Genomic DNA, 25118 nt, shown 5'->3' on the forward strand with positions numbered 1-25118 from the left:
ACCAAACACTATGGGACTTCCCCCAAGGCAAAGTCCCAGGCAAACTCCCCAGTTGGCTGCTCATTGTGTTTACACTGTTCGTACTGTAGACATGGCCTGAATGCCTACTGGCTGCACATCCATTTAGTAAAATATTTCAACTTTAATACTTGGTTTTAACCACAGCTCAGATGTAACCATAAGATCATTCAGATTTTATATTTTCTAATAATGTAGATCCTCAAGTTATAGTACTATGCATAATGCATTGATCTTGTCTTTTAAATACAAAATCTTAGATTATGTAAATTAAAATAAAAATACTGGAGAGTCTTTAAATCTCTGTATTTTAATTATCCAAAAGAGGGTGTGTCAGCAGTTTCTGGAAAGTTCAATGACTCATTGTAAAATGGCTGCAATCTTCTTGATGCTGGAATAGTTTCTCGATAGTTAACTTTGTTAAAAATATCATGAGTTATATAAATTGATACAGCAATTCTGCTTACGGTTTTTTCCTTTTTGTTTTGTTTTGTTTGACCACTAGATGGAGAACTGTACTAAGAAGTTTGCATGCTGTCTTTTTTTATTAAATGCATGTTGTTCCTCATGTTGGGTATAAAATTGTAAATTATAGGGATGAAGACAATTGCCTGACTCGTACATTATTGCCTTGTCTTCTAGATCTCATTATTGTCAGACTTTAGAAAACATTTAAAAAGTAGGTAAATGTCATGCAGAATCCTTGGTGACATGATGCAGAAAACAGCTTCTGCAGTCTCAAGTTCTACACTTTCATCTCACAAATCAGGATGTTGGCATTTTTATTTCGGTAGTAATGTTAAATCATTTGCTGTTTTATTCTTTGTTAAATGTCGCAATATATATTGTGACGAAGTGCTAGCCATTCCCCGTGGGTCTCGCGCTAGTGGCAGATAGTGTTAACCTCAGAGGCTCGCTGTGGCTCTCCACATGGCTTCTTTCTCATTACTAGAAACAGGAGCTACAGCCTACTGAGCCATACTCATCACAGGCTGGTTATAAGTTTGGTGTAAAAATCCCCTCTGGAGTGCTGATCTCCCTTTTCAAGGCAGAAGTTGAGATGTTGTAGGGAGGTTGGGGGAACTCAGGCCCGCCCACTACTCTGAGTTCTGGCCCAGGAACCCTAAGGCAGTGGCAACAGACAGGGTTGCTGCCTCAATCTGGCAGCTTTTCCCTGGGCCACTTCCCCAAACAATCCCTTCTAGTACTTTTCCTTTGGTACCTGCTCCTCAGTTCTCTGCTCTCACCCACACCGCTCCTGCACACAACACTTCCTCCTTCCTGTCCTTCACTCTATTCCTTCTAGCTTCCCTACTGGGGGAGAGCCTTGTTAATGCAGCACCACAGGCCTTAATTGACTTCAAGTGACTAATCTTCCTGTAGCTTCTAGCAAGTTCTAATTGACCCCAGGTGCCTGCCTGATTATGCTGGACTTAGGCTTGGCCTTTTTTAATTGAGGAAAGAGAAAGCTGTTCACCCAAGCTCCGGCATGTATTCCCTCCACCAGTGAGCAGCAGATAGCTGCTCTGGGTCTGTTACAATATGTAATATAAAATGTAGTTTTAGAGAAGTCAATTTCTGTGTGTATAGTGTTTGCTAAATAGTAGGTCACATTGGTGGCTTGTTCATATAATGTAGGGGTGGGCAATCATTTTTGACAGTGGGCCACTCTAAGATTTTGAAAAGTGGTTGAGGGCCACACTCTTCCATGATATTAATGGAGGAGATGCAGGATCTGGGATGGAGGTTGGGTGCAGAGGGGAGTATGGGGGTAAGGGATTTGGGTGCAGGAGGGAGTTTGAGTGAAGGAGGTGGTTGTGACCTAGGGCAGGGGACTGGAGTGCAGGGGCTTGGGATGTGACCTAGGATAGAAGGGGATTGTGATCTGGGGCAGGAGATTGGGGTGCCAGATCTGGGAGGGGGTATGGGTGTAAAAGGGGCACACAGGGTTTGGGTATGTTGAGTGGGTGAGGGCAGAGGGTTGGGCAGGGAGGGGCTGGGGTGTCAGAGGCAGGCTGTGGCCAGGATATTTGCCAGCCCGCACGCAAACCAGCCTGCCTGCTTGCAGAGCTTAAAACGTTTCCTAGCCAGCCTGCCTGCGTGCTTGGCCATGTGCTTCAGTGAATAACTGAGCTGAGGAGAGGGGGCGTGGTTCTTCTTGGGTGCCTGTTATTCCAACAAGCAGCTCCCATTGGCTGGTTTGTGGCCAGATGAAGGATCTCAGAGGGGCAGCCATGTTAGTCTGTATCTGCAAAAACAGAGGAGTCCTGTGACTAACATTTATTTGGGCATAGCCTTTTGTGGGTAAAACCCGCTTTGTCAGATGCATTGGAGCGATACTCAAATAAACCGGTTATGGGCTATCCACACAGTGGGAGGTTGACAGGAGCAAACACTCCTGTCGACTTACCTTACTCCTTGTGAGGAGCAAGACTGCTGCCACCGGTGGTGGCACCCTCTCAGTTCAAATTAGCGGGTCTTCACTAGACCTGCTAATTCGAACCCTGGAAGATTGACTGCAGCAGTGTCAATCTTCCATGTAGTGTATACATGGACATGGTCTTTAAGGTGCCACAGAACTCCTCATTGCAGAGGAAGGATGTCAGGTACATCAGAGGTAAGCCCAGGAACGATGTAAAACACAGCAAAACCAGAGGGAGATAGCCACACTTCTTTCTTCTCTGCTTTTAATGTGATTATGAAAAACTATGTGCCTGGCCTAGTCTGAGTCTAGGAGCAAGTCCCTCTGCTCGCACTACTTCCCGCGCCACGGGAAACAACTTGGGTTGAAGGACGTGTTGGCTGAGAGGCTCCACACAGATCCCCTGTAGTACCGCTGTGGACCACAGGTTGGGAACCGCTGGTTTAGACATACCCATAGGAAAGGATTTTTGTGGGGCTTTTGTGAAATGCAAAACCTAACTACAACTCCGTGTACTTAAGCAAAACCTAAATACAACTCACATGAAACTTGTGATATTTGTGTTTTAAATGCTGTTAAGCAGCCACAGTGTTACATATTGTGAGCTAAGAATGTAAGGAATTATGTGTAACTTTATAGTTGTGCAGGTAAGTTTAATAGTTCAGATAATAATGTACAGCGTAATCTGAATTTGTCTTAAACACAAAGTTTGTGCTTATTACTACTGTTTTAGTTTTACAAATCAGTTAAACAAAAAAATAATTATGAATGATTGTTCTTAAGCCTTGTTTTATCTTTTTTTCCAGGATGCAAGCTGCTATATAAACAAGATTTTGCAAGACGGTTAGGATTGAGATGTGTTACTTGTAATTACTGCTCACAACTGTGTAAAAAGGGAGCAACTAAGGAACTTGATGGTGTAGTAAGAGATTTCTGCAGTGAAGAGTGTTGTAAAAAATTTCAAGACTGGTACTTCAAGGCAAGTAACTTAGAATTTTTCACAAGTGCGCCAAAGTAAAAGACAAAATGCACTTGAGGATATGTTCAAGGACTGTGTAGCAAATATGGCTTGCTTAAGCACAGCATTTGCAGTACAATAATCAAATGTTCTTTCCATCATTTCAGTTTTCTCACAAGTCAGTGCAGCGTTTCTGCCTATCAGTTACCCAAGTTTCCTTTGCCAACTGAGCAAATAAAGAATATGTTTGTTACTTTACAGATACCAAAAAAAGCTGCTGGATCCTCAGTTGATACTTTTGCCAATCAAATATTATTTTAGTTTATATTTGGAATGTTCAGGAAAAAAAACATTAATAATGTCTGACTGGTACCTCAGGTAGACTGGTATTAGATTAGGTTACCTAAATTCTCTCTCTTTGTTCCTATTTTTGCCTGTCCCCCTTTTCCCCAGTTTGTGAACTTCAGAGGCTTTAATCCTAGTGCAAAAGATGCCAAAGTGAAAAATGAGACCAAATGGATATCTTATAAAAGTGTAAAGCAACTGTGGTGCCTTCTTTTTTAAGTTCCCTGGGTTTAACTGTTTTGTTATGCACAACCAGCAAAGATTATGCCTTCAACTTCTTTACCAAAAGTTCTTAAGTGAAATTGGACTGGATTTAACCTGCCCTTGGTGCTATGAATAAAATATTTGAACTCTGGTGTGTGGACTGCCTGAAAAAATGTTTTGATATATCAAAACAAGAGCTACGTTTGTGGATGCAAATGCAAAAACCGAAAGAGTACAAAATTCATCACCTTTCCAAAACTATGTACACAGCCTGGAAATAAGGCAATCAAACAAATGAAATATTAGAGGTTCAGGTACAGTCCAGTTATCCAAGATAAGCCAGCCGAAAAGAACCAAACTTGAAGAGACTTGATATTTTTGAATGCAGTTTCCAGAGGTTTTATGGCTTAGTGTTCTGCAGTCTTTATTTAGAATAATATATATGTAGGGTCCATTTAGGAATCCCCGAAAGAATACCACTGCAGACTGCATTGTTTTGTTGTTGTTTTTTCTCTGTTGTCTCATGTGAAAGGTTGAGGCTAAAAATTGGCTGCAGTTTTAAAAACAACATACGTTATATTAACTGGATGAAAAAGTTTTTAAACTCAGAGTAAGAGATTGAAATTTATCCCATATAAAAAGTGCCTACTGATGTGAAAATATGCTGCAGCCCGGCTATATTTGAATCAGTCTCTTGATTAGGCATGTCAGCTATGAAGACAGTATTGGGCTATTTACCTGACTGACTTAAAATTTCCAAACTTTCAGGGAGATGGGATTTGGTTTGGGAATTCCTTAAACTATTACTTCACATGCATTTCTGTGTGATAAGGACATGCCTTAGATGGGTCAATGAATCTGCTTTGCAATACAACGGATTGAATTTTTCATTATAGTGGCTTTGCCTTAGTACCATAGTGCGGCAAAGACAATGTAATTTAAGCAGCCTTAATGGTCGTTAGATGCTCCTGATAGAATTGTACATCATAAAGTTTCAGATTTTTTTCTATTTTGGGATTTTACGCTTTTGAGGGAACACTAGCATCAGGTGATATTGTTGAATTGTTAATTGTTACAGTTGTATTGTTTTTCAGTGCTACTTTTCCTAATTCAGTCATGGTTATAAAGTTTGATTTTTTTTCTGAGGAAGATATGCATACATTCAAGTGGTTTTTGGAAATTCGTGCATCTTGTTGAAAAGGGTCTCTGCCTATACTTTCCAAATTCCCCCCTTTTTTCAGTTAAAAAAATGGCCACTCTATGTATCTCTTTGGCTTTTTGCATTCTAAAGTTACATTGTATTACTTTTAACTGTTAGCTAAATATCCTTTCCTACCTGCTAATAGATAATTTTAAAATGTCGAAAGAAAGAAGGAATGAACAGATGTTGACCCCCTCCTTCTCCATTCCTGATTTGTACTTCATTTGCTGTTTTTGTCTTTTTTTGAGGTGGGGGCGGGGGAGAGTTAAAAGAAAAATTATTTATGCTTGAGCTGTTAGTTTCACTTATGCAATGTCCAATGTTATGCTGGAGTTTCAATAAAGTTAAATATATTTAGTTAGTAAAATAAGTAGCAATGCTCTAATAATGTTTAATACCAGCATTATGTTAATTAAACAAGTGTTTATTTCCATTTCCTTTGTTGTCTACTTTTTTAAACTGGAAAAATGTCTCGTGTACTTGCAAAATAGCAGGTGGGGCCTCTTAATTTTCACATGAAATGGCCTCAAAATAGCAACCCTGGGGACTAAAATTCTCTCCACATAGCAAGTATGGCAAAGGTCAAGGTCCCTACACTGTCATTCTCTATGATGCCACACTGCAGATTCGAAGGATAAGACTGTCAGCCCTCATGCTTCGCTGAAAGACCTATGAGTTTGTCAGTGCCAGATGTTAGTAATGGCTTTTGAAATATGAATACCTATTGATTAAGGAAAAGATTATCTGAAAGTAAAGGATTTTATATGCTGAGGCCAGCTCCCTAAACTACTGAACACCTTTGTAATTACTACTCAGTGTAATTACTAGTGATGTTAAAGGTTACTGGGTCAGGCTTACCAGTTCCGGTTATCCATTAGGGGCTGCTCCAGCTCTGTGGGCCCTGCTGGAGCAGCCCTGGTCATGGTGAGCCCCCTAAACTCTCCCCCCTCCCCTTCCCATAGGTTACACACGAGCTCCTGCAGCAAAGCCTCATCCCCTGGGAGTGGGGTTGGCAGCAATCATGCTGGTTCCATTCCTGGGGAGGCTTTGCTGCAGGCTCTGCAGTATGAAGCTTATTTAATTATGATTTTTAGAGGTTACATGGTTACACTTTTAACCGCATTTTTACATCCCTAGTAATTACATCAATTGATACAAAAGCAATGGTTTGGATATCATTCTAGGAAAAATACCAGTGTACCTGAGAAAAATAAAAGCTAATTTTAGTTGGTTTGTGGCATTCGGTCACAGTTCCAATAAAGTAATTTTGATTTTTACTGTAAAAGAGCACTGACTGGAAAAAAAAACTAAGGATGATAACATAAAGGGTTTTCCTCAATTCTGAGTCAGGAATTTTTTTTTTTTCTTTATGGCTTCTCAACCATTGTTGAAATGGTTCAGAAGCTTTAAAAGAAAAGGTGCACCTCTCTTTTGCCCATCTTTAGGGGTGACCCAAATTTGTCATGGGTCAATGGGCTAATCATGTATACTTGATAACAGCAATGGTATTGAGAGGGATTCTTTCAGATGTTAAGTTAGTATGCCATACATAATAACTTTTTGTGTGTGGTCTTTTACACGAGCAATATTATAATATGATTTAGAATTGAATACAGTTTACAGAGTTAGATAAAAGTAGATAGAAAGTAGGTTGAAAATTGAAGCCATAGCTAAGGGAGAAAAGATACTTCTTGAACTGAGACATCGGAAATTGAGAGTTTCAAGGGCAAACACATAGGCAAACTATTCCAGAAGGCAAGCTGTAGAACAGAGATCTCATACTCCTAGCCCAGGGGCCATCCACAGCTGGAGCATATTCGCAGTTTGACCTGGGAGTCCAAGGAGGCATGTCTGTTCCCATCCCTCAAACCTCACCCTCCGCCCCACCTTCTCTCCAATTACTTCTCGTAATGCAAGGCACGCAGCCTCATGAATTACAGGAGTGGGGGCTGGTGCAAGGTGGCAGCAGCAGTTAAACATAACAGCAGCCATACTGGGTCAGACCAAAAATCCATCTAGCCCAGTAACCTGTCTTCCGACAGTGGTCAATGCCAGATGCCCCAGAGGGAGTAAACAGAACAGGGAATCATCAAGCAATCCCTCTCCCATCACTCATTCCTAGCCTCTGACAGAGGGTAGGGACACCATTCCTACCCATCCTAGCTAGTAGCCATTGATGGACCTAACCTCCATGAATTTATCTAATTTTGTTGTAACCCAGCATCAGGAGCTTCAGGGAAGCTGAGCGAAAGTGCAGTCTAAGTGTGCATCATCACCAGGCAGGGGTGGGGGAAAGAGAGGGACTGCTGCTGCAGGCATCCCTGTAATCTGGAAAAGGCAGGGTGGTGGCAGGAAGGAAAGGAGTTTGGGGACAGGGATGGACACTTCCTCCCCGGGCCACTGGGATTTGTGAATATGCTCTAGTCATAGGTGCACAAGGGAGAAGGGGAAGTAAAAAAGACACAGAAGGAGTTTGGACCAAGTTCAGGAAGCACTTTAAAAAAAGAGAGAGAAACTAAAAACTATCCTCATGTGCAGAGGAAACAAGGATAGTTTGAGATTGGGAATAATAATGTAGTTACACTTTGTACATTTGAGAAGGCAGGAAACATGTTTTATATGCTCTGGAGTTAGAGAACTACGTTGTGGGAAGGAAGCAAGAAGAGAGACAGAAACGGATAAAAATGTCAGCAAAGGTGGAGCCAAGGTTGAAGTATGGACAGTCAGTCTTGGGAAAGTGATGATAGGCAATGATGATAGGCAGTGATGTAGGAATTCTGGATCAAAGATGCTAATATTCAAGATAGAGGCAAATGGAAGGGAGGAAAGGGGGAGAGATGGGTAACAGAAATGTTTGAGACAATGGTGAAAATGTATTTGGTTCAAGGAAAGGAAGAGGGTGTTTATAGGGAAGAGTTACTAACGGTGTAGAAAGCTATGTGGGTTTGAGTAATCAGTGTGAAAGCAGTAACTGAGGTATAAAGATAAGAGAAGATAGAAAATCACAAGAGATGAAAATTGAACCTTGAAGAGCACTATGAAGAAAGGCCTCTGGGAGCAAAGCTGACACTACTGCCAAAGACAATATAGTTTGATTGGTAGAAGCAGAAACAAATGTCTCTGCATAACGTAAATATGGGATAGTCCTAGAAGGTACAATGATCCACGGTGTCAAAAATTTCACTGAGGTGGAGGAGAGTATGGAGGGATAAATCAAATATCTGCAGAAAGAACACTTCCTCTGTATTTTCAAGATCTGATTCTTTATATTTGCAATGAGGGATTAAATGGAAAGAAAGGTGTGCTGCTAATCAAGCTCCATCTATAAGTCCAAAGTAGATGGATCTTTCTACGAAGCTTGTCAGCTGAAAACACCTGTCAAAGAGAAAGGGGGCAGTTTGCAACTCTCAGAACTAATATTTCCGTCTTTTTGTTGACTTTGGAAGAGTCAATGGTTGCATTGAGTTACATCCAGATGGGTTAGAGACACTTTAAATGCAAGTATTTTTGAAAACAGGTGCCTAAAATTATTCCTAAGTCCACAGATAGTCACCGTAATAGTTCAGAATCTCAGTCAAAAATCCTATATTCCACAGAACTTTTCAGAGGGCCACCAGAGAATATCAAGCAGAAGAGACTGAATACACACATTCTCTCTCTGTACCTACCTCCCCCCCCCCCCCCCAACCTCTCTCTGCACACCACTTACTCTCTTTGTGTTTGAGAATGATACCAGGCCAATTAATTGTAGTTACCCTGCAAACATCTAATGCTGCACATTTCAATTCTTCAACAATCAGATCCTCATATGTAACTTCAGTGCTATATCTCTCTTGACAAATTATCATATCTGTTGCACCATGCTTTAAATGGATTTTTGGGTTATTTCATTCAACAAATCTATCTGGTATTTCCAAGTACTCATAAACCTTGTTTCCTGCCCCCTCTGTTTTTTGGTATCATTTGGCATGTAGGTGTGAACAGATGTGAAGAGCAATATGGCTATGAGTATTTGCTTGCTTGCTGGGGAACTGCGGTTGGTGCCATCAATATTCAGATTATAACGTAGTGTGACTGATTCACTTCAGTGGGTTTAATAGGAAAGAAACCTATCTTTGGTTGGCAAACATGCCCAAGTAAAGTTGTCATGCCAAGTGTGCAGACCTACAAGATTCCACTTAGGATCTTCAGTTATATGCTAATTGTTGGGACCAGAGACAGTGAAATGACAACTTGAGCTTCCTATTAGATTTACTATGTATATGTGCTCCTCTTAAACTGAAGAAATTTACTTAATCATATTAACATATATAGCACAAATTAGATAGACACAAGGTCTCGGGACCAAAGAGCTTACAATATAATTCAAATACAGGAAATTGGACAACAATATTGTTGTTTAATTACTGTTTCATTGTGGTTTGGAAAGAATCCTTATGGAAGTCTCAATCTCTGTCCTTCTCTCTTGTTTTGCAGAATGTTTCAGTGGACCTTGTAAAAATGGCTTCATGGCATATAGATATCTTGCTGAATATATAAAGATGAGCTAGTTTTATGGACTTAAAAGTTTGTAAGCAAAATGAAGCCTGTTGATCCTTTTTTTGGTTTTATATAGTTGAAAACCAAATGACTAATGTGTCTTTACATACAGATCAGAAGGTAACACAGATATTGCGGCAAAGTAGATGTCACAATTGAAAACAAGTCTTTACAGTTTAAAAGTACTCTAGAATAAATTAATAATAGCCTCACCATTAAATATCCCCTTAAATGTAAAATGTTTAGTTCTTTTTCTGAGGTTTCTTTCCTAAAAAAAAAAAAAAAAAAAATCTCCCTTTATGTTAAGGCTGCCAGGTGTGACTGTTGTAAGTCTCAAGGAACTCTCAAAGAAAAAGTGCAGTGGCGTGGAGAAATGAAACATTTCTGTGATCAGCACTGCTTACTGCGTTTCTACTGTCAACAAAATGAACCTAATATGACAACACAAAAAGGACCTGAAAATTTGCATTATGGTATGTAATATTTCATAGATCATAAATAGCAGGACTATATAATCATTTTTCTGTAAGGATTTTTTTTAAACAAAATTCAGCTTCAATATTTTTTACTCACATGACCTCTACAAGTAATATGAATGAGTAATTTACGAAGGATCAACTTCTGTTTAAAGAGAGATCAGAAATTGATGAGATTATATACCAGCCACATTGTGCTAGACACTGTCCAAACATGTTTTACTGTCAGAAATTTGCTTATTGTGCTATTCATATTGGATTTTTGATGTTAGCTTTTCATTTTATTGTCCGTTTCGAGAGTGAAATATTATGTAACTTGCCAATTAATATTCTCATTCCTCGGACAGGTGTTCAGTACATTGCATGGGTAGAACTAAATACACAATTTCTGTTTAATGTTAAAGGAACTAATTTATCAGCAGATAGTGATAAATAATTGCCCTTTACTACATGTTTATTCATATAGTAAACTTACTTGTGCTACAAGATTCACAATTTTGAAATTCAGTTCTGAGGCCAAACACTGGTTAAAAAAGCAGAGTAATCTCCAGAAATGAGGAGGTAATGGAACATTCTCACACTCATTTCTTCTCTTCAGCTCCAGTGTAATTTTGCTTTTAATATGGTCGATAAAGGATAGGGAATCCTCTTGTCTTCCCTCACTTCCAGTTTGTCCTTGCTTGTACTTTGGAGTCTTTTGCTTTCTGAGATCCTGGGGAGTGGGGTAACACCAGGGATTAGTGGTGAAAATATTAAAAACATGTTTTTCTCCAAATGAGAACTGAATTTGCAACATCTTTTTAAATTGTGTAATGCTCTGTTGTTGTTAGTACAAGGAGGCAGCTAAAACCTTTGAAAGAGCAGGAAGGTCATATACATGTGGGGATCATAGTGAACTTAGGGCAGGGGTGTCCAAACTTTTTTCAAAGAGGGCCAGATTTGATGAAGTGAACATGCGTGAGGGCCGACCATTTTGCCTGACATTCTTTGAACCATTAAAATTAAATGCAAATTAACTATTTTATGCAAAGTTTATTGCAAATGGCATACTTTTCATTTCGTCACATGGATGACAAATCTAAACAGGTGTTAAATCACTCTGCCTTTCATATCTGAAGGCCAGATGAAAAAAAAAATCCAGGAAGCTGAAATATATGTTAGGAACATTGTAAAGTACATTACATATTATTGGTAATAAAGGTTGTCTGTCAACTTTTAAGTTAAAAAAATATGAACAGGAACATAACACTAAGTATACATGTTGTATCCAAATATATTTATAACTGATTTAGACCAACTGACATTAACTGAGATTTTACAATGTATTCATCTCAATACATATGGATTCGTTGGGGGCCATAAAAGATAGATATTGCCAAATTACCTGGGGGGCCATATTAAACCAGAACACGGGCCGCAATTGGCCCGCAGGCCGGACTTTGGACATGCCTGACTTAGGGGCTTGTCTGCACACAAAAATGACAGCAGTTTAATTAAATTAGTTTTAAAATCTGTTCAGATTGGTGCAGCATCTTTGTGTATGCATTTTTAAATCTGAGTGGCCATTATTAATTCAGCTCAATTTAAGATAAATTGATATAAGACAGTTTTAACCAGATCAAGAGAATATTCACAGAGCATTGCACTGATTTAACTCAGTGGGTTTAGAAACCACTTAAGTAATTTCTGTGTCTAGGACTGAGCACAAGGGTCATAGAGCGTTAGCTCTGCTTATCTGTCAATACTATGATAAGCCAGCAATCAGAACTGCTGCTATGGTGCTAGCTACCGTGATTATAGTAACTGTCTTTATTTTTGTTGTTGAAAGTTTATTTTATGTACTTTTTATATAAACGGATAAAATAAACACTATTAATTTTGAATCTCTTTACATTTTAGATCAGGGTTGTCAAACTTCCAGAACAAAAATGACAGTAAGTATATAAAATATAATTAGATACATTAAAATGTCCTCTTCAGTTCTTTAAACACCAACAAAATACATAACGCTTTTAAACTATTAAAATAGAAAATATAAATAATAGGTTTTGCTTTTTTTGTCGTCATACTCAGTGAAACTAAATTGAATAGCTTAAGTTATTAAAAAATTGTATTCATAAGTCTTTATTGCTGACTTATATGAGAGTATCCCTTTAAAGATAATTAAGAAAAACATAAAGGTTTTGTGGGTTATGTTGTGGGCGGAGGAGCACTCGAAGCCTCCTCTCACCCTGTGAAAAGCACGTAGCAGTCTGATGTTCCATGCACTCCTCACAGGGCTGGGGCAGGGTTGCAGGAGGCTTCACACGCTCCTCCAAGCCCCAAGGCCAATCAGGGTCTGGGAGTGGGGGAGCTGCAAGAAGCTTCCTTTGCCCTGCCTGCACCTTGTGTAAGTGTACAGCACTTTGAAGTGCCACGCACTCCTCACGAGTGGGAGGGGAGACGAGAGGGCAGAGAAAACTTTGCGTGATTCTCCTGCCCCCAAGCCAATCAGTGCTTGGGGGCGGGGCAGCACAGCATGTGATGGCTCCTCCCGCCCTGCATAGCACTTGAAGTGCAGTGTGCTCTTCACAGGGCAGAGGAAGTTTCACACGCTCCCCGCCCCCAGGCCTCAATTGGCAGGGCTTCTGCGGGCCAGATCAACCCGCTTGGCAGGCTGGATCCAGCCCTTTTGCCCACCCCTGCTGTACAGAGTCCCATTTACTCCATTGAATCTGTATGTGGGAATAACAAAGTATAACTTTTTGAAGGGCTTGTTCCTGTGTAGTGGAAAGCAAGGCATAGCATGAGTGGACCATGGAGTAATCTCAAGTTTGAATTTTAGTAGGTTGTATCAGGTTGGCACAAAAAGGGGGATTAAAATGGTCTCTTCCTCCAGATTCCCTTATTTTAATTTTACACTTATTTATTTCTGTCTCTCTTTTTGAGACCTTCAGAATGTTCCAGCCAGACTATATTGGCTCCTTCAGTTTCCTTACTGCTCTAGAAAAATATATTTAACCTTAAAGCTAAATGTTACACCTATATAAAAAGCATCTTAATTTGTTTAGTTTATGTATAAATATGTATGTATTAAACTTTTGGGAATTGTTTTATTAATTGGAAATGTCAGCTATAATCTTGATTAAAACTTTTGAGCACAACCATAGAAAACTGCGTCTGAACTCATTGATTCAGTCCATAGTTTTAAAATAAAAAGTAACCAAAAGCCTTCTTGACCTAACTTTTACTTTTAAGGGAGTATACGGCCAACTCTTACAGTATTTTTAAATGTTTTACTATTTGATAATATCCGTTTGGAAGTCTGAACCCCTTTCAACTAAAGAGCAGTCACTGGTGCTACTGTGCTTTGCCTTTTTTTTCCAGTACTTATATATGTTTAGAATACAAATATTAATTGGTGTCTGAAGTAAAAAGCTGAAACAAATCAATAATGATGCAGTTATTTGCTTGTTTGTAGGGTTCAGCACCACCCCCTTCTCCAACACCTAACAAAGAGATGAAGAACAAGGCAATTCTTTGCAAACCTTTGACAATGACAAAAGCCACATACTGTAAACCTCACATGCAGACAAAATGTTGTCAGACAGGTAACTAATGAATATTAGTAGAAGTAGAAGTTGCTTCATTTCACCGTTCATGTATTTGAATTTAATTGACTTGGAATATGCTATAGTTTCTTTTCTAAGTTGGTATTGTAAGACACTTTTAAGGGGCTATCAGTATTGTGGCTTATTTTTATAGAAGATGATTGGAAGAAAGAATATGTCCCAGTGCCTGTTCCTGTACCTGTTTATGTTCCGGTGCCTATGCAGATGTATAGTCAAAATGTTCCTGTTCCAACAATGGTTCCTGTTCCAGTAAGTCATGCCTTAATTTTAAGCTGAATTTCATTCAACTGTAGCTAAGAGAATAATTTGTGTTATTCTTTGTTAGTCATTAGTTGTATGTAGCTTCAGTGATGCTACAGAACTTTTTTTATGTAGGTAAGACCGTATTTTGCCAATGACACTTCAGCTTCCTTGCCATTCTTCTATAAAAAACCTGCCTTCTCACATAAATGCAAGCTCTTAGTGTGCTGTGCTGCTCCAGCAACCTTTTTGACTATTGCCATCTATGCTAGATGGTCGAACATAGCAAAGAGAAAGATAGTATGAGAAATGAAACTTGTAGGAGGGAGTTGAAGTAAAGAGGGAATGACAGGGTTGTACTGGAAATCAGGATAAGATTTGAATTTCGATATTTCTTGCAAAGTAAGTTTCTTAATTGTTATCACTTGCAAAGCATTCCACATCTAAGTGATTTGCTCAAGTGATAATGCTGACAACGTTTCTTTGACTTAGAAGGCAAAAAGAATGTTCCTCATTTTCCAGATGGGGAAATTGAGGCAAGCAGAAGAGAGTAATGACTTGTCCAGGGCCACAAAAACTAGGTAGATGAAGTCAGACCTGGGATTAGGCGTCAGGAGGCTCCTGGCACGTTTTTTCATTCTCACCACTAAATTATACTACTCTGGTATTTTTGTTCCCTCCTTTTTCTCCTTCTGGTCATCTGTATTCATTGTTTTTCAATTGTCTTATCAATTGTTGTGTTTTTTGTTAACAATGAAATTTTTAAAGAGTTATTCATTCCTTTCTCCTTAGATACCAGTTCCGGTTTTTCTACCCACCACTCTGGATAGCAATGAGAAGATTCTTGCAGCAATAGAAGAGCTGAGGGGTAAAGTTCCTTCAAATGCTCTGGAGGCTGAACTACTGACTATAGCTGAGATGTTGCCTGGCGATGATGGAAAAATAGAGACTACAGATGTGAACAGTATGTTTTATTGCTCTGGCCTTTGAATCCACATGTTTTTACCTCTGTGTGTTTGTCTCTATGCAGTATTCTTATATGACAGAAATTAAATACAAAACTGCTATTTGTGAATTCTAAATTTAATTGAAATATTTTTCTGTTTATACACATTTATAGAATATTTCATCATATTTGAGATGCAGGTAACTTTCAGAAATCTGTTGTGTGGCTTGGCTGGCAGCCATGTAGATAGATGCTGGAATCCTCCTCACCTGCTCCTAGAGCCAGGAGGCTGTCACCCAGGATTTTCTCTCTCTGCAAAGCTCCTGTGTCTAGTTCGGCTGTTGTTTCATTTAAAAACCCCCACAAATGCAGGAAAGTGACTTCTGCAACTTGGTCCAACCACCATTTGTCTATCAGCCAAAGGAGGCTAAAGGATGAACAAATTAACTACTATTATCCTTGCAGTAGCACTTTCCTAGTAGGCATCTTAGGTTATTTATTAGCTGAGGGAAAAATTCACTACCTCAGTGGAAAAAGTAGAGGCTGAAGTAGTTTTTGCAGTTGTGAGTAACAAAGTCAGCTTCTCAGCATGCCTAAAGACCGTTATAAGGGGTCATTTTTTAACTGAGACAGTAATTAACCATTGGAACAGTATACCAAGGTTTGAGATAAATTCTTAATTTGTAAGTCAAGATCTTAAATCAAGAGTGCATGTTTTTCTAAAACACTAACCCTAGGAATTATTTGGGGGATGTTCTATGGCTTGTCTCAGACGAGATGACCAAAATGGTCTCTTCTAGCCTTAAAATCTATGACAATGTGCAAGAGCAGTCTCTCCTTGAAGCAGAACAAGGAAGCAGTAGGCATATAAGGCTGCAGAATTTCCATGTCTGCTAAAATTTAGTGCTCACAAAACCAGAGCCAGGGCCACCACTTCAGCTGGAGCGTTGAAGGTATTACTGGAAAAGCTTTGCAAAGTTGCCTGCTCAGGTTCCCTTTGCTCTTTCACCAGCTACTGTTGTCAGGACATACAGATGTTTGCAGACAGTGCCCTTTGATTGTGTAGAGCTTGTATGCTCCATATTTGACTGGAGAGTTCTGTGTGCTCACAGCTCTACTTGTGCGAAGTTGGTGAAGAGGTCAAAGACTGCTGTTTCACTTCATCTTTTCCTTTTCTGGTTTAGCCTCTTGTTTTCTCTCTCTCTCTGTGTTTTGTTAAGGTCTCCAACAAAGAGGCCCAGAATCTCTGCTGTTGCAGGCAAAGCCACAGAAAGACAAAATACATTCCTACTTTATATGAATTTGCTTTTCGTGGCTGGTTGAGGCAGCCTAGATTACACAGGAAAGAGCTTTCCAAACCTGGACGTTGGCAAGAGAATTTCTGTAATTAAGCAGGGCAGGGTAGGCTAACAGGTATCTTTCTAGCTGGGAAGGAATCTTATTAGAGAGCAGAATAGAGAGGTCCAGAATCTGGGCTGCTGATTTGCCATCATCCTGCTTGGCAGTGAATATGTGAGGGGGAATTGAGTATCTGTGTTGTCTAGGGATGTAAAAGTGTAGTTGATTAACTGATAAGCAAAAGCTTCTAGGTTAATGCTATAGACTACATGCATTCACCCCCTTCCCTCCTCCCCACACACACGCCAGTAAATGTTTTAGCAAGCTGGCCAGCAGCCCTGCTCAGTTGTGGCTTGCAATGGGTCCAGGACCTACCCCCGCTGTAGCTCTGCATTTAAAAAGTATTAGGAGCCAGGTGGGCACGCAGCCCAGCTCAGTTCTGGCTCGTGCCAGGTCCGGGAGCTCAGACCACCACCTAGACATGGGCTGTTGCCACCCGGCACCACTGCCGCTTTAGCAGAGGCAGCAGCACAGGGCAACAGGCAGCCAGATCACAAGGGGAGCTAGTTTTTAAATTGGCTCCCCTCATAGAACAGCTCTAAAGAAATTATGGATCTTAAAGTGGAGGAGGCCTGGAATTATTTTAAGTTAAAGTTGCAGAAGCTGTCAGAAGCCTGTATCCCTAGAAAAGGGAAAAAATTTATAGGCAGGTGTGTTAGACCAAGCTGGATGAGCAAGCATCTCAGAGAGGTGATTAAGAAAAAGCAGAAAGCATATAAGGAGTGGAAAATGGGAGGGATCAGTAAAGAAAGCTAACTTATTGAAGTAAGAGCATGTAGGGATAAAGTGAGAGAGGCTAAAAGTCAGGTAGAGTTGGACCTTGCAAAGGGAATTAAAACCAATAGTAAACTGTTTTATAGCCATATAAACAGGAAAAAAAACAAAAGAAGAAGAAGTAGGACCGCTAATTACTAAGGATGGAATGGAGGTTAAGGATAATCTAGGAATGGCCCAATATTTGAACAAATACTTTGCTTCAGTCTTTAATGAGGCTAATGAAGAGCTTAGGGATAATGGTAAGTTAACAAATGGGACTAAAGATAAGGAGGTAGATATTACCATATCTGAGGTAAAAGCCAAACTTGAACAGCTTAATGGGAGTAAATCGGGGGGCCCAGATAATCTTCATCCAAGAATATTAAAGGAACTGGCACATGAACTTGCAAGTCCATTAGCAAAATTTTTTAATAAATCTCTAAACTCAGGGGTTGTACCATTTGACTGGAGAATTGCTAATATAGTTCCGATTTTTAAGAAAGGGAAAAAAAGCGACCCGGGTAACTATAGGCCTGCTAGTTTGACATCTGTAGTATGTAAGATCCTGGAAAAAATTTTGAAGGAGAAAGTAGTTAGAGACATTGAGGCTAATGGCAATTGGGACAAATTACAACATGGTTTTACAAAAGGTAGATCGTGCCAAACCAACCTGATCTCCTTTTTTTGAGAAAGTAACAGATTTTTTAGGTAAAGGAAATGCAGTGGATCTAATCTACCTCGACTTTAGTAAGGCATTTGATACAGTACCACATGGGGAATTATTGGTTAAATTGGAAAAGATAGGGATTAATATGAAAGTTGAGAGGGGGATAAGCAACTGGTTAAAGGGGAGACTACAGCGGGTCATATTGAAAGGTGAACTGTCAGGTTGGAGGAAGGTTAATAGCGGAGTTCCTCAGGGATCAGTTTTGGGGCCAATTTTATTTAATCTTTTTATCGCTGATCTTGGCACCAAAAGTGGAAGTGTCCTAATAAAATTTGCAGATGACACAAAGTTGGGAGCTATTGCCAATTCAGAAAAGGATCGGGATATCATACAGGAAGATCTGGATGATCTTGTAAATTGGAGTGATAGCAATAGGATGAAATTTAATAGTGAGAAGTGTAAGGTTATGCATTTAGGGATTAATAACAAGAATTTTAGTTATAAGCTGGGGACATATCAGTTGGAAGTAACGGAGGAGGAGAAGGACCTCGGAGTCCTGGTTGATTATAGAATGACTATGAGCCACCATTGTGACATGGCCGTGAAAAAGGCTAATACGATCTTGGGATGTATTAGGTGAGGTATTTCCAGCAGGGATAAGGAGGTATTAGTGCCATTATACAAGGCATTGGTGAGACCCCATTTGGAATACTGTGTGCAGTTCTGGTCTCCCATGTTTAAGAAGGATGAATTCAAACTGGAACAGGTACAAAGAAGGGCCACTAGGATGATCCGAGGAATGGAAAACCTGTCTTATGAAAGGAGACTCAAGGAGCTTGGCTTGTTTACTTTAACCAAAAGAAGGCTGAGGGGAGACATGATTGCACTTTTTAAATATATTAGAGGGATAAATACCAGGGAGGGAGAGGAATTATTTAAGTTTAATACCAATGTAGACACAAGAACAAATGGATATAAGCTGGCTAGTAGGAAGTTTAGACTTGAGATTAGACGAAGGTTTCTGACCATTAGAGGAGTGAGGTTCTGGAACGGCATTCCAAGGGAAGTAGTGGGGGCAAAAGATATATCTGGTTTCAAGATTAAACTAGATGGGTTTATGAAGGGGATGGTTTGATGAGATAACATGATCTTGGTAACTAATTGACCATTCATTATCGGTGGGAAATAGGTCAATGGAGGGATGATAGGAGTTACTATAGAGAACTTTCTGGGTGTCTGGCTGATGAATCTTGCCCACATGCTCAGGGTTTAGCTGATCGCCATATTTGGGGTTGGGAAGGAATTTTCCTCCAGGGTAGATTGGCAGAGGCCCTGGAGGTTTTTCGCCTTCCTCTGTAGCATGGGGTACAGATCACAGCTGGAGGATTCTCCGCATCTAGGGGTCTATGATAATATCTGAGATATAGGTGAGAGGATTATTCTAGGAGGGGTGGGTGAGATTTTGTGGCCTGCACTGTGCAGGGGGTCAGACTAGATGATCATAATGGTCCCTTCTGACCTTAAAGTCTATGAGTCTGAGTCTATGAGCTCCCACCTGGCACCTTGCATTGCTGTCTCTGATATAGTGACAGCAGTGCGGAGTAGCAGGGGTCTTCTCAGAAGTGAGTCTGAAGCACACTGGCTACTGGCCCAGCCCCCAGGGATTATAGAATAGACAAATAACCAATAAGAATTCATGAGGTTACCTAACTATTCAGTTAACCAATATTTAATATCCCTAGTGTGGTCTTGACAGAGCCACAAAATGAAAATTAACTGTTAAATAGTAATATTTTCTTTTACATAATTACAGGTGTAATAATCGATACAGACTTGCTAACTTCTGGGACAGAGATGCAGACAAGCTTGCCTGATATTCCGTATGATCCAGACCTTGATATTGAAATTGATTTTCCAAGAGGTATTTCTACTTTTTTTTTTAAATAAATGTATCTGAATGAAATTGTCTTTATGGGGGTGCCTTTATGGTTATTTTGGTTGTGAACTATACAGTTAATATAAGAAAACCCATACTTGTACATTGAGCCTCTGTCTGAGAGTGGCCAGTGTCAAATGTTTGAGAAGGAATGAGCAGACTAGGGAATCTTGAGTGATTCGTACTCTGTAATCCAGTCCTAGCTTCTGCAAGTTGGAAATTTAGTGGCAGTGGGAGAATGGGGCTGCATCCCTGGCCATCCTGTTGTATTCCACTACGATTATGCAGGTTCTTGGACCTGGGGTTTGTCAAAGTAATAGTATCTGTCAGTCTACACATGTGCCCTTGTACAATCTCATGATTTCTTCTGAGGCAACTATAGAACACTAGAACTGGGAGGGATCTCGAGCGGTCATCGAGTCCAGTCCCCTGCCCTCACAGCAGGACCAAGTACTGTCTAGACCCGTGGTCACCAACCAGTAGATCGCGATCTACCGGTAGATCTCCGGGGCTCTAAGAGTAGCTCTTGAGCCCTCTCTGAACTGCACGCCTGCGCAGTACATTTACATTAGATTTCCTCATGTAATGTAGGCGGGGCTTCAAGGAAGGGGCGGGGCAGTAGATCTTCGCCTGTTCTGAGTCTTAAAAAGTGATCTTGGGTGTAGACCACTGGTCTAGACCATCCCTGATAGACATTTATCTAACTTACTCTTAAATATCTCCACAGATGGAGATTCCACAACCTCCCTGGGCAGTTTATACCAGTGTTTAACCACCTTTACAGTTAGGAAGGTTTTCCTAATGTCCAACCTAAACCTCCCTTGCTGCGGTTGAAGCCCATTGCTTCTTATCCTATCATCAGAGGCTAAGGAAAACAATTTTTCTCCCTCTTCCTTGTGACACCCTTTTAGATACCTGAAAACTGCTATCCTGTCCCCTCTCAGTCTTCTCCTTTCCAATTCTTTCAGTCTTCCTTCATAGGTCATGTTCTCTAGGGATATGTCTACACAGCATTCCTCTTTCGAGAGAAGAATGCAAATGCAGCCAAGCAAAATTGCAAATGAAGCATGGATTTGAATTTCCCGCACTTCATTTGCATAATTGCGTCCGGCCGCTATTTCAAAATACCCTATTTCGAAAAAAGAAATGCTGTCTAGAGATGGTTATTTTTGAAAGAAAACCCTTTTTTTGAAATAACCCTTAAACCTTATTTTATAAGGAGTAAGGGTTATTTTGAAAGAGGGGTTTTCCTTTGTAATAACTGCGTCTAGATAGCGTTTCTTTTTTCGAAATAGGGTATTTCGAAATAGCGGCCGGACACAATTATGCAAATGAAGCGCAGGAAATTCAAATCTACGCTTCATTTGCAATTTTGCTCAGCTGTATTTGCATTCCTCTCAAAAGAGGAATGCAGCGTAGACATACCCTAGACCTTTAATCAAGTTTGTTGCGCTTCTTTGGACCTTCTCCAGTTTATCCACATCTTTCTTGAAATGAGGTGCCCAGAACTGGACACAATACTCCAACTCAGGCCTAATCAGCACAGAGTAGAGCAGAAGAATTACTTGCTTTTTTTGCAACAGCATCACACTGTTGACTCATATTTAGCTTGTGGTCTACTATGACCCCTGGGTCTCTATCTGCAGTACTCCTTCCTAGATAGTCGCTTCCCATTCTGTATGTCTGAAATGGATTGTTCCTTCCTAAGTGGAACACTTTGCATTTGTTCTTATTAAACTTCATTCTATTTACCTCAGACCATTTCTCCAGTTTGTCCAGATCATTTTGAATTATGACCCTATCCTCCAAAGCAGTTGCAACTCCTCCCAGCTTGGTATCATCTGCAAACTTAATAAGCATACTCTCTATGTCAATATCTAAATTATTGATTAAAATACTGAACAGAACCGGACCCAAAACAGACCTCTGTGGAACCCCAATTGTTATACTGTTCCAGCAGAATTATGAACCATTAATAACTACTCTCTGAGAGAGGTTATCCAGCTAGTTATGCTCCCACCTTATAGTAGCCCCATCTAAATTGTATTTGCCTAGTTTATTGATAAAACTGTCATGTAAGACGGTATCAAATGCCTTACTAAAGTCTAGGTGTACCACATCCACTGCTTCTCACTTATTCAGAAAACTTGTTATCCTATCAAAGAAAGGTTATCAGATTGGTTTGACATGATTTGTTCTTTAGAAATCCATGGTGTCTTTTACCTGTCACCCTATTATCTTCAATAAAGAGTTCAAGTTGGAGCCTCTGCTGTTTTCTCATCCTTAGTGGCATGATGTCCAAATTTTACAGAAAAAAACAATTTTTATTCTTATACCTAAGATTTGACTATTTTTATAGTGATTTCTTGTGATTAAGGACTTTGAGATACAGCTTTTTCCAGATAGTGGATTTTTTTGGAAAAACTACTGAAACAAGACTGTGCCCGTTTTCACACTATTTTGGAGGAGAGCAAGTTGGTTACTAGAAACCTACTTCAGGCTGTAGCTGATTCCGCAGAAGCATCCTTATGGCAACAGGAATCATCATGAGGGAATTACAGAAGACAGATGATTCCTTTCACTTACTGAAAGACTCTAGAGCCACCTTGTGATTGCCAGTATGGCTTATGGGGAGGCAGGAATCAGGATCTCTCTTGGATGCACTCTTCCTGATACAGATACATGCATCTCCCCCCAACCCCCCTCCTATTGCTTCTGAACATGCTGTGGAAAATCCTTCATGAGGCCACACTAATCCTGTTGGCTCCAACCTGACCAAGATGTACCTTGTACTCAGACTTGCTCAACCTCTTCTTGGCACCCCCAGTCATGATCTTCTGGCTTAGAATGGAGGTGAGATGCTGCAAACCAAACTCTGTCTAACCATATGGATGCTTTCTGGTTGACTCAGACAGAGGTCTTGCTTGCTGGAAGTGCAGAAGGTATGAAAAACAACATATAGGAGCTAACAAGAATGACTTATGTGTTGGAAATGGATGAGATTCTCCAAGTGGGCCCATTGGTGGCATATTCCCTCTGTTCAGGAAAGCTTTAATTGAATACCTGTGTCAGTTAAAGTGAGTCTCTCCTAAGGTTCCTGGCAGGTGCACCAGGTGGCCATATCAGCTGGCTGTCCATCCCAGTGACTGATCATTCCTTTATATTCTTACAATTGACAGCAAGTTGAGATTCCTGAAAGGCATCTCTGGTCTCTTCACCACTTAATGACTCTGATGGAGCATGGGACCTGAATCTAGTCCTCTCCATGCTACTGAAAGCCCTTTAGGGCAATGTGCCTATTGCCAGTAGCTCAGTCTCAACATAAAAGTTGATTGTTGGCCGTCATATCAGCCACTAGTGTTGAAAAGACTTGGACATCTATGGTAGGACTCTCCATATGCCATCATATATAAGGATGAGGGGACAATGAAGTCCTTCCAAGATTTCTGCCAAAAGTAGCGTTGAAATTTCACATTAGTGAGACCATCAAGCTTCTTACCCATGCTCTTCCTGAAGCTCATGCAGCAAGAGCAGTATAGTGTTTGTACATATTCCAGAAACTACCCTGGCTCTTCTTTTGTTTATAGGGAAAGGATTATGGGTCAAATAGTACCCACCCAGAAAATATCTGGGTGGAGCTTTATGCCATGCTTTTGACTCACAGGGATTCTACTTCTGTACAAAGTGTTAATATATTCCTCCATACACAGTGGCCTCTTTGGTGTGACTTCCCGTCAGGTATATTTGCAGAACGGCAGCATGGTCATCTGTCCACACATTTACAAAACATTATATACTGGTGTAGGTGACCAGGGATGAGGCTGATCATGCTATGGTCCTGTGAGGACTACTGTTTGGGAGTAGCCACCTGCTGTTACTACTGGTTTGGAGTTCCACAAGCTTCACCGAGCTCTGAAGGAACCAAGGGTTATGAGATGGCGCCAACACTTTTACCTTCATTGGAATGCTTGAAAATATAAGGGTGCATGCAATGCCTCACGGACAATGTGGACTAGAAAGTTTTTTGGTTCATGCACTGCCCATACAATCAATCACAAGCCGTTATGATTTGGACTACACATCTTAAAGAATATCAATGGCTGAATAGCTGAGCACCTTTTCCTTGCATGTGTGGCATAAGGCTGTTCAGCCCCACTCTGAACTCAGTCATGGCCTGGTAGTTAAAGGGAAAGTCAAGCCTTTTAATGTTAATAGTCAATAAAGTTACAGCCTGCAGCTTTAAATCCAGTCTGCCTTCGTTTTGCTGTGTGTCCTAATAAAAATTAGTGACTCTTTCCATCTTTCAGGGGTTTAATCAGAGATGCAGTATTGGGGCTTTATCTCATAATTACTAATACATTTTAACTACTAGGAGCACTAGTTATGGACTAGATCCCATTGTGCTTTGCAAACACAGAACAAAAAAGACAGTCCTGCTCCAAAGTCTCAGTAATGTTTATAATAAAGTGTTAACAAAAATAAATGAATAAAGTACATTTTGTAATGTCACTCTAGTTGTTTGTTTTCTACAGTTCATTCTCTAAAGGTATGTTTACACAGCAACTAGATACCCTGCAGTCTGAGCCCTCTGAGCATGAGTCAGGTGGCATGGAGCAGCCATGGTGTCTAGTTGCTATATAGAAATACCATTAATTGCTAATTCACATAACGAGATCAGAGCTCTGATAGAAAGCTTGCACAGGTGAAAGAAGAACTGTAAAGCGATATGTTATGTGCCTGACTTTCTTAATAGAACATAAGAATGGCTATACTGGGTCAGACCCATCGTCCACCTACCCCTGTATCCTATCTTCCAATGGACCAGTTCCAGTTGTTTCAGAAATAATGAATGGAACAGGGCAGTTTATCAAGTGATCCATATTCCATCATCCAATCCCAGCTTCTGGCAATCTGAGATTTGAGGATGTCCAGAGAATAGGGTTGTGTTCCTCACCATCTTGTCAAATCACCACTGATGGAGCTTCCCTCTGTGAACTTGTCTAAGTCTTTTTTTAACCCTGTTTTACTTTTGGCCTTCATAACATCCTCTGGCAATGAGTTCAATAGGTTGATTGTGTTTGTGAAGAAGTACTTCTTCAGGTGATGTCCCCATGGGTGCTCCACTGTTGGTGAGGAGTGGTCCCTGGAGCCGCAGTTCAGAGCTTTTCTTAGCAGTTGACATTTGGGCTGCGCACACACAGGAGGCGCCTCACACCATTGACAGTTTGGCGCCTTGCGCAGCAACCTGACCCCACCTTCAGTTTCTCTTCAACAGTCCTTGGTTGCGGATGGAGCTCTGACCTCTCTTACCTCAGGTATTTGTCTCTTCACACATACTTGTTACTTAATTGCTTTTTCCTTTTGGGCCATTGCCCTTAATTGACTACTAATTACAACTTCA

The 25118-nt window shown here is 40.3% G+C and overlaps 1 protein-coding gene across 7 annotated transcripts in view; it reads left to right on the forward strand.

The window, feature by feature from the left end:
- The window catches only part of ZMYM2 (zinc finger MYM-type containing 2), a 198886-nt gene that overhangs the window by 145449 nt on the left and 28319 nt on the right, over positions 1–25118 (forward strand). For all 7 annotated transcript variants that reach the window (XM_089775571.1, XM_089775573.1, XM_089775570.1 and 4 more), the window contains 7 exons: positions 3247–3419; positions 9995–10160; positions 12063–12097; positions 13624–13753; positions 13908–14023; positions 14807–14978; positions 19595–19702. In XM_089775571.1, the coding sequence (XP_089631697.1) occupies positions 3247–3419; positions 9995–10160; positions 12063–12097; positions 13624–13753; positions 13908–14023; positions 14807–14978; positions 19595–19702 (900 nt within the window). The remainder of the gene's footprint in view (positions 1–3246; positions 3420–9994; positions 10161–12062; positions 12098–13623; positions 13754–13907; positions 14024–14806; positions 14979–19594; positions 19703–25118) is intronic.

The sequence above is a fragment of the Pelodiscus sinensis genome, chromosome 1 (genome assembly GCF_052426305.1).
Source record: "Pelodiscus sinensis isolate ZL-2025 chromosome 1, ASM5242630v1, whole genome shotgun sequence".
NCBI classification, from domain to species: domain Eukaryota; kingdom Metazoa; phylum Chordata; order Testudines; family Trionychidae; genus Pelodiscus; species Pelodiscus sinensis.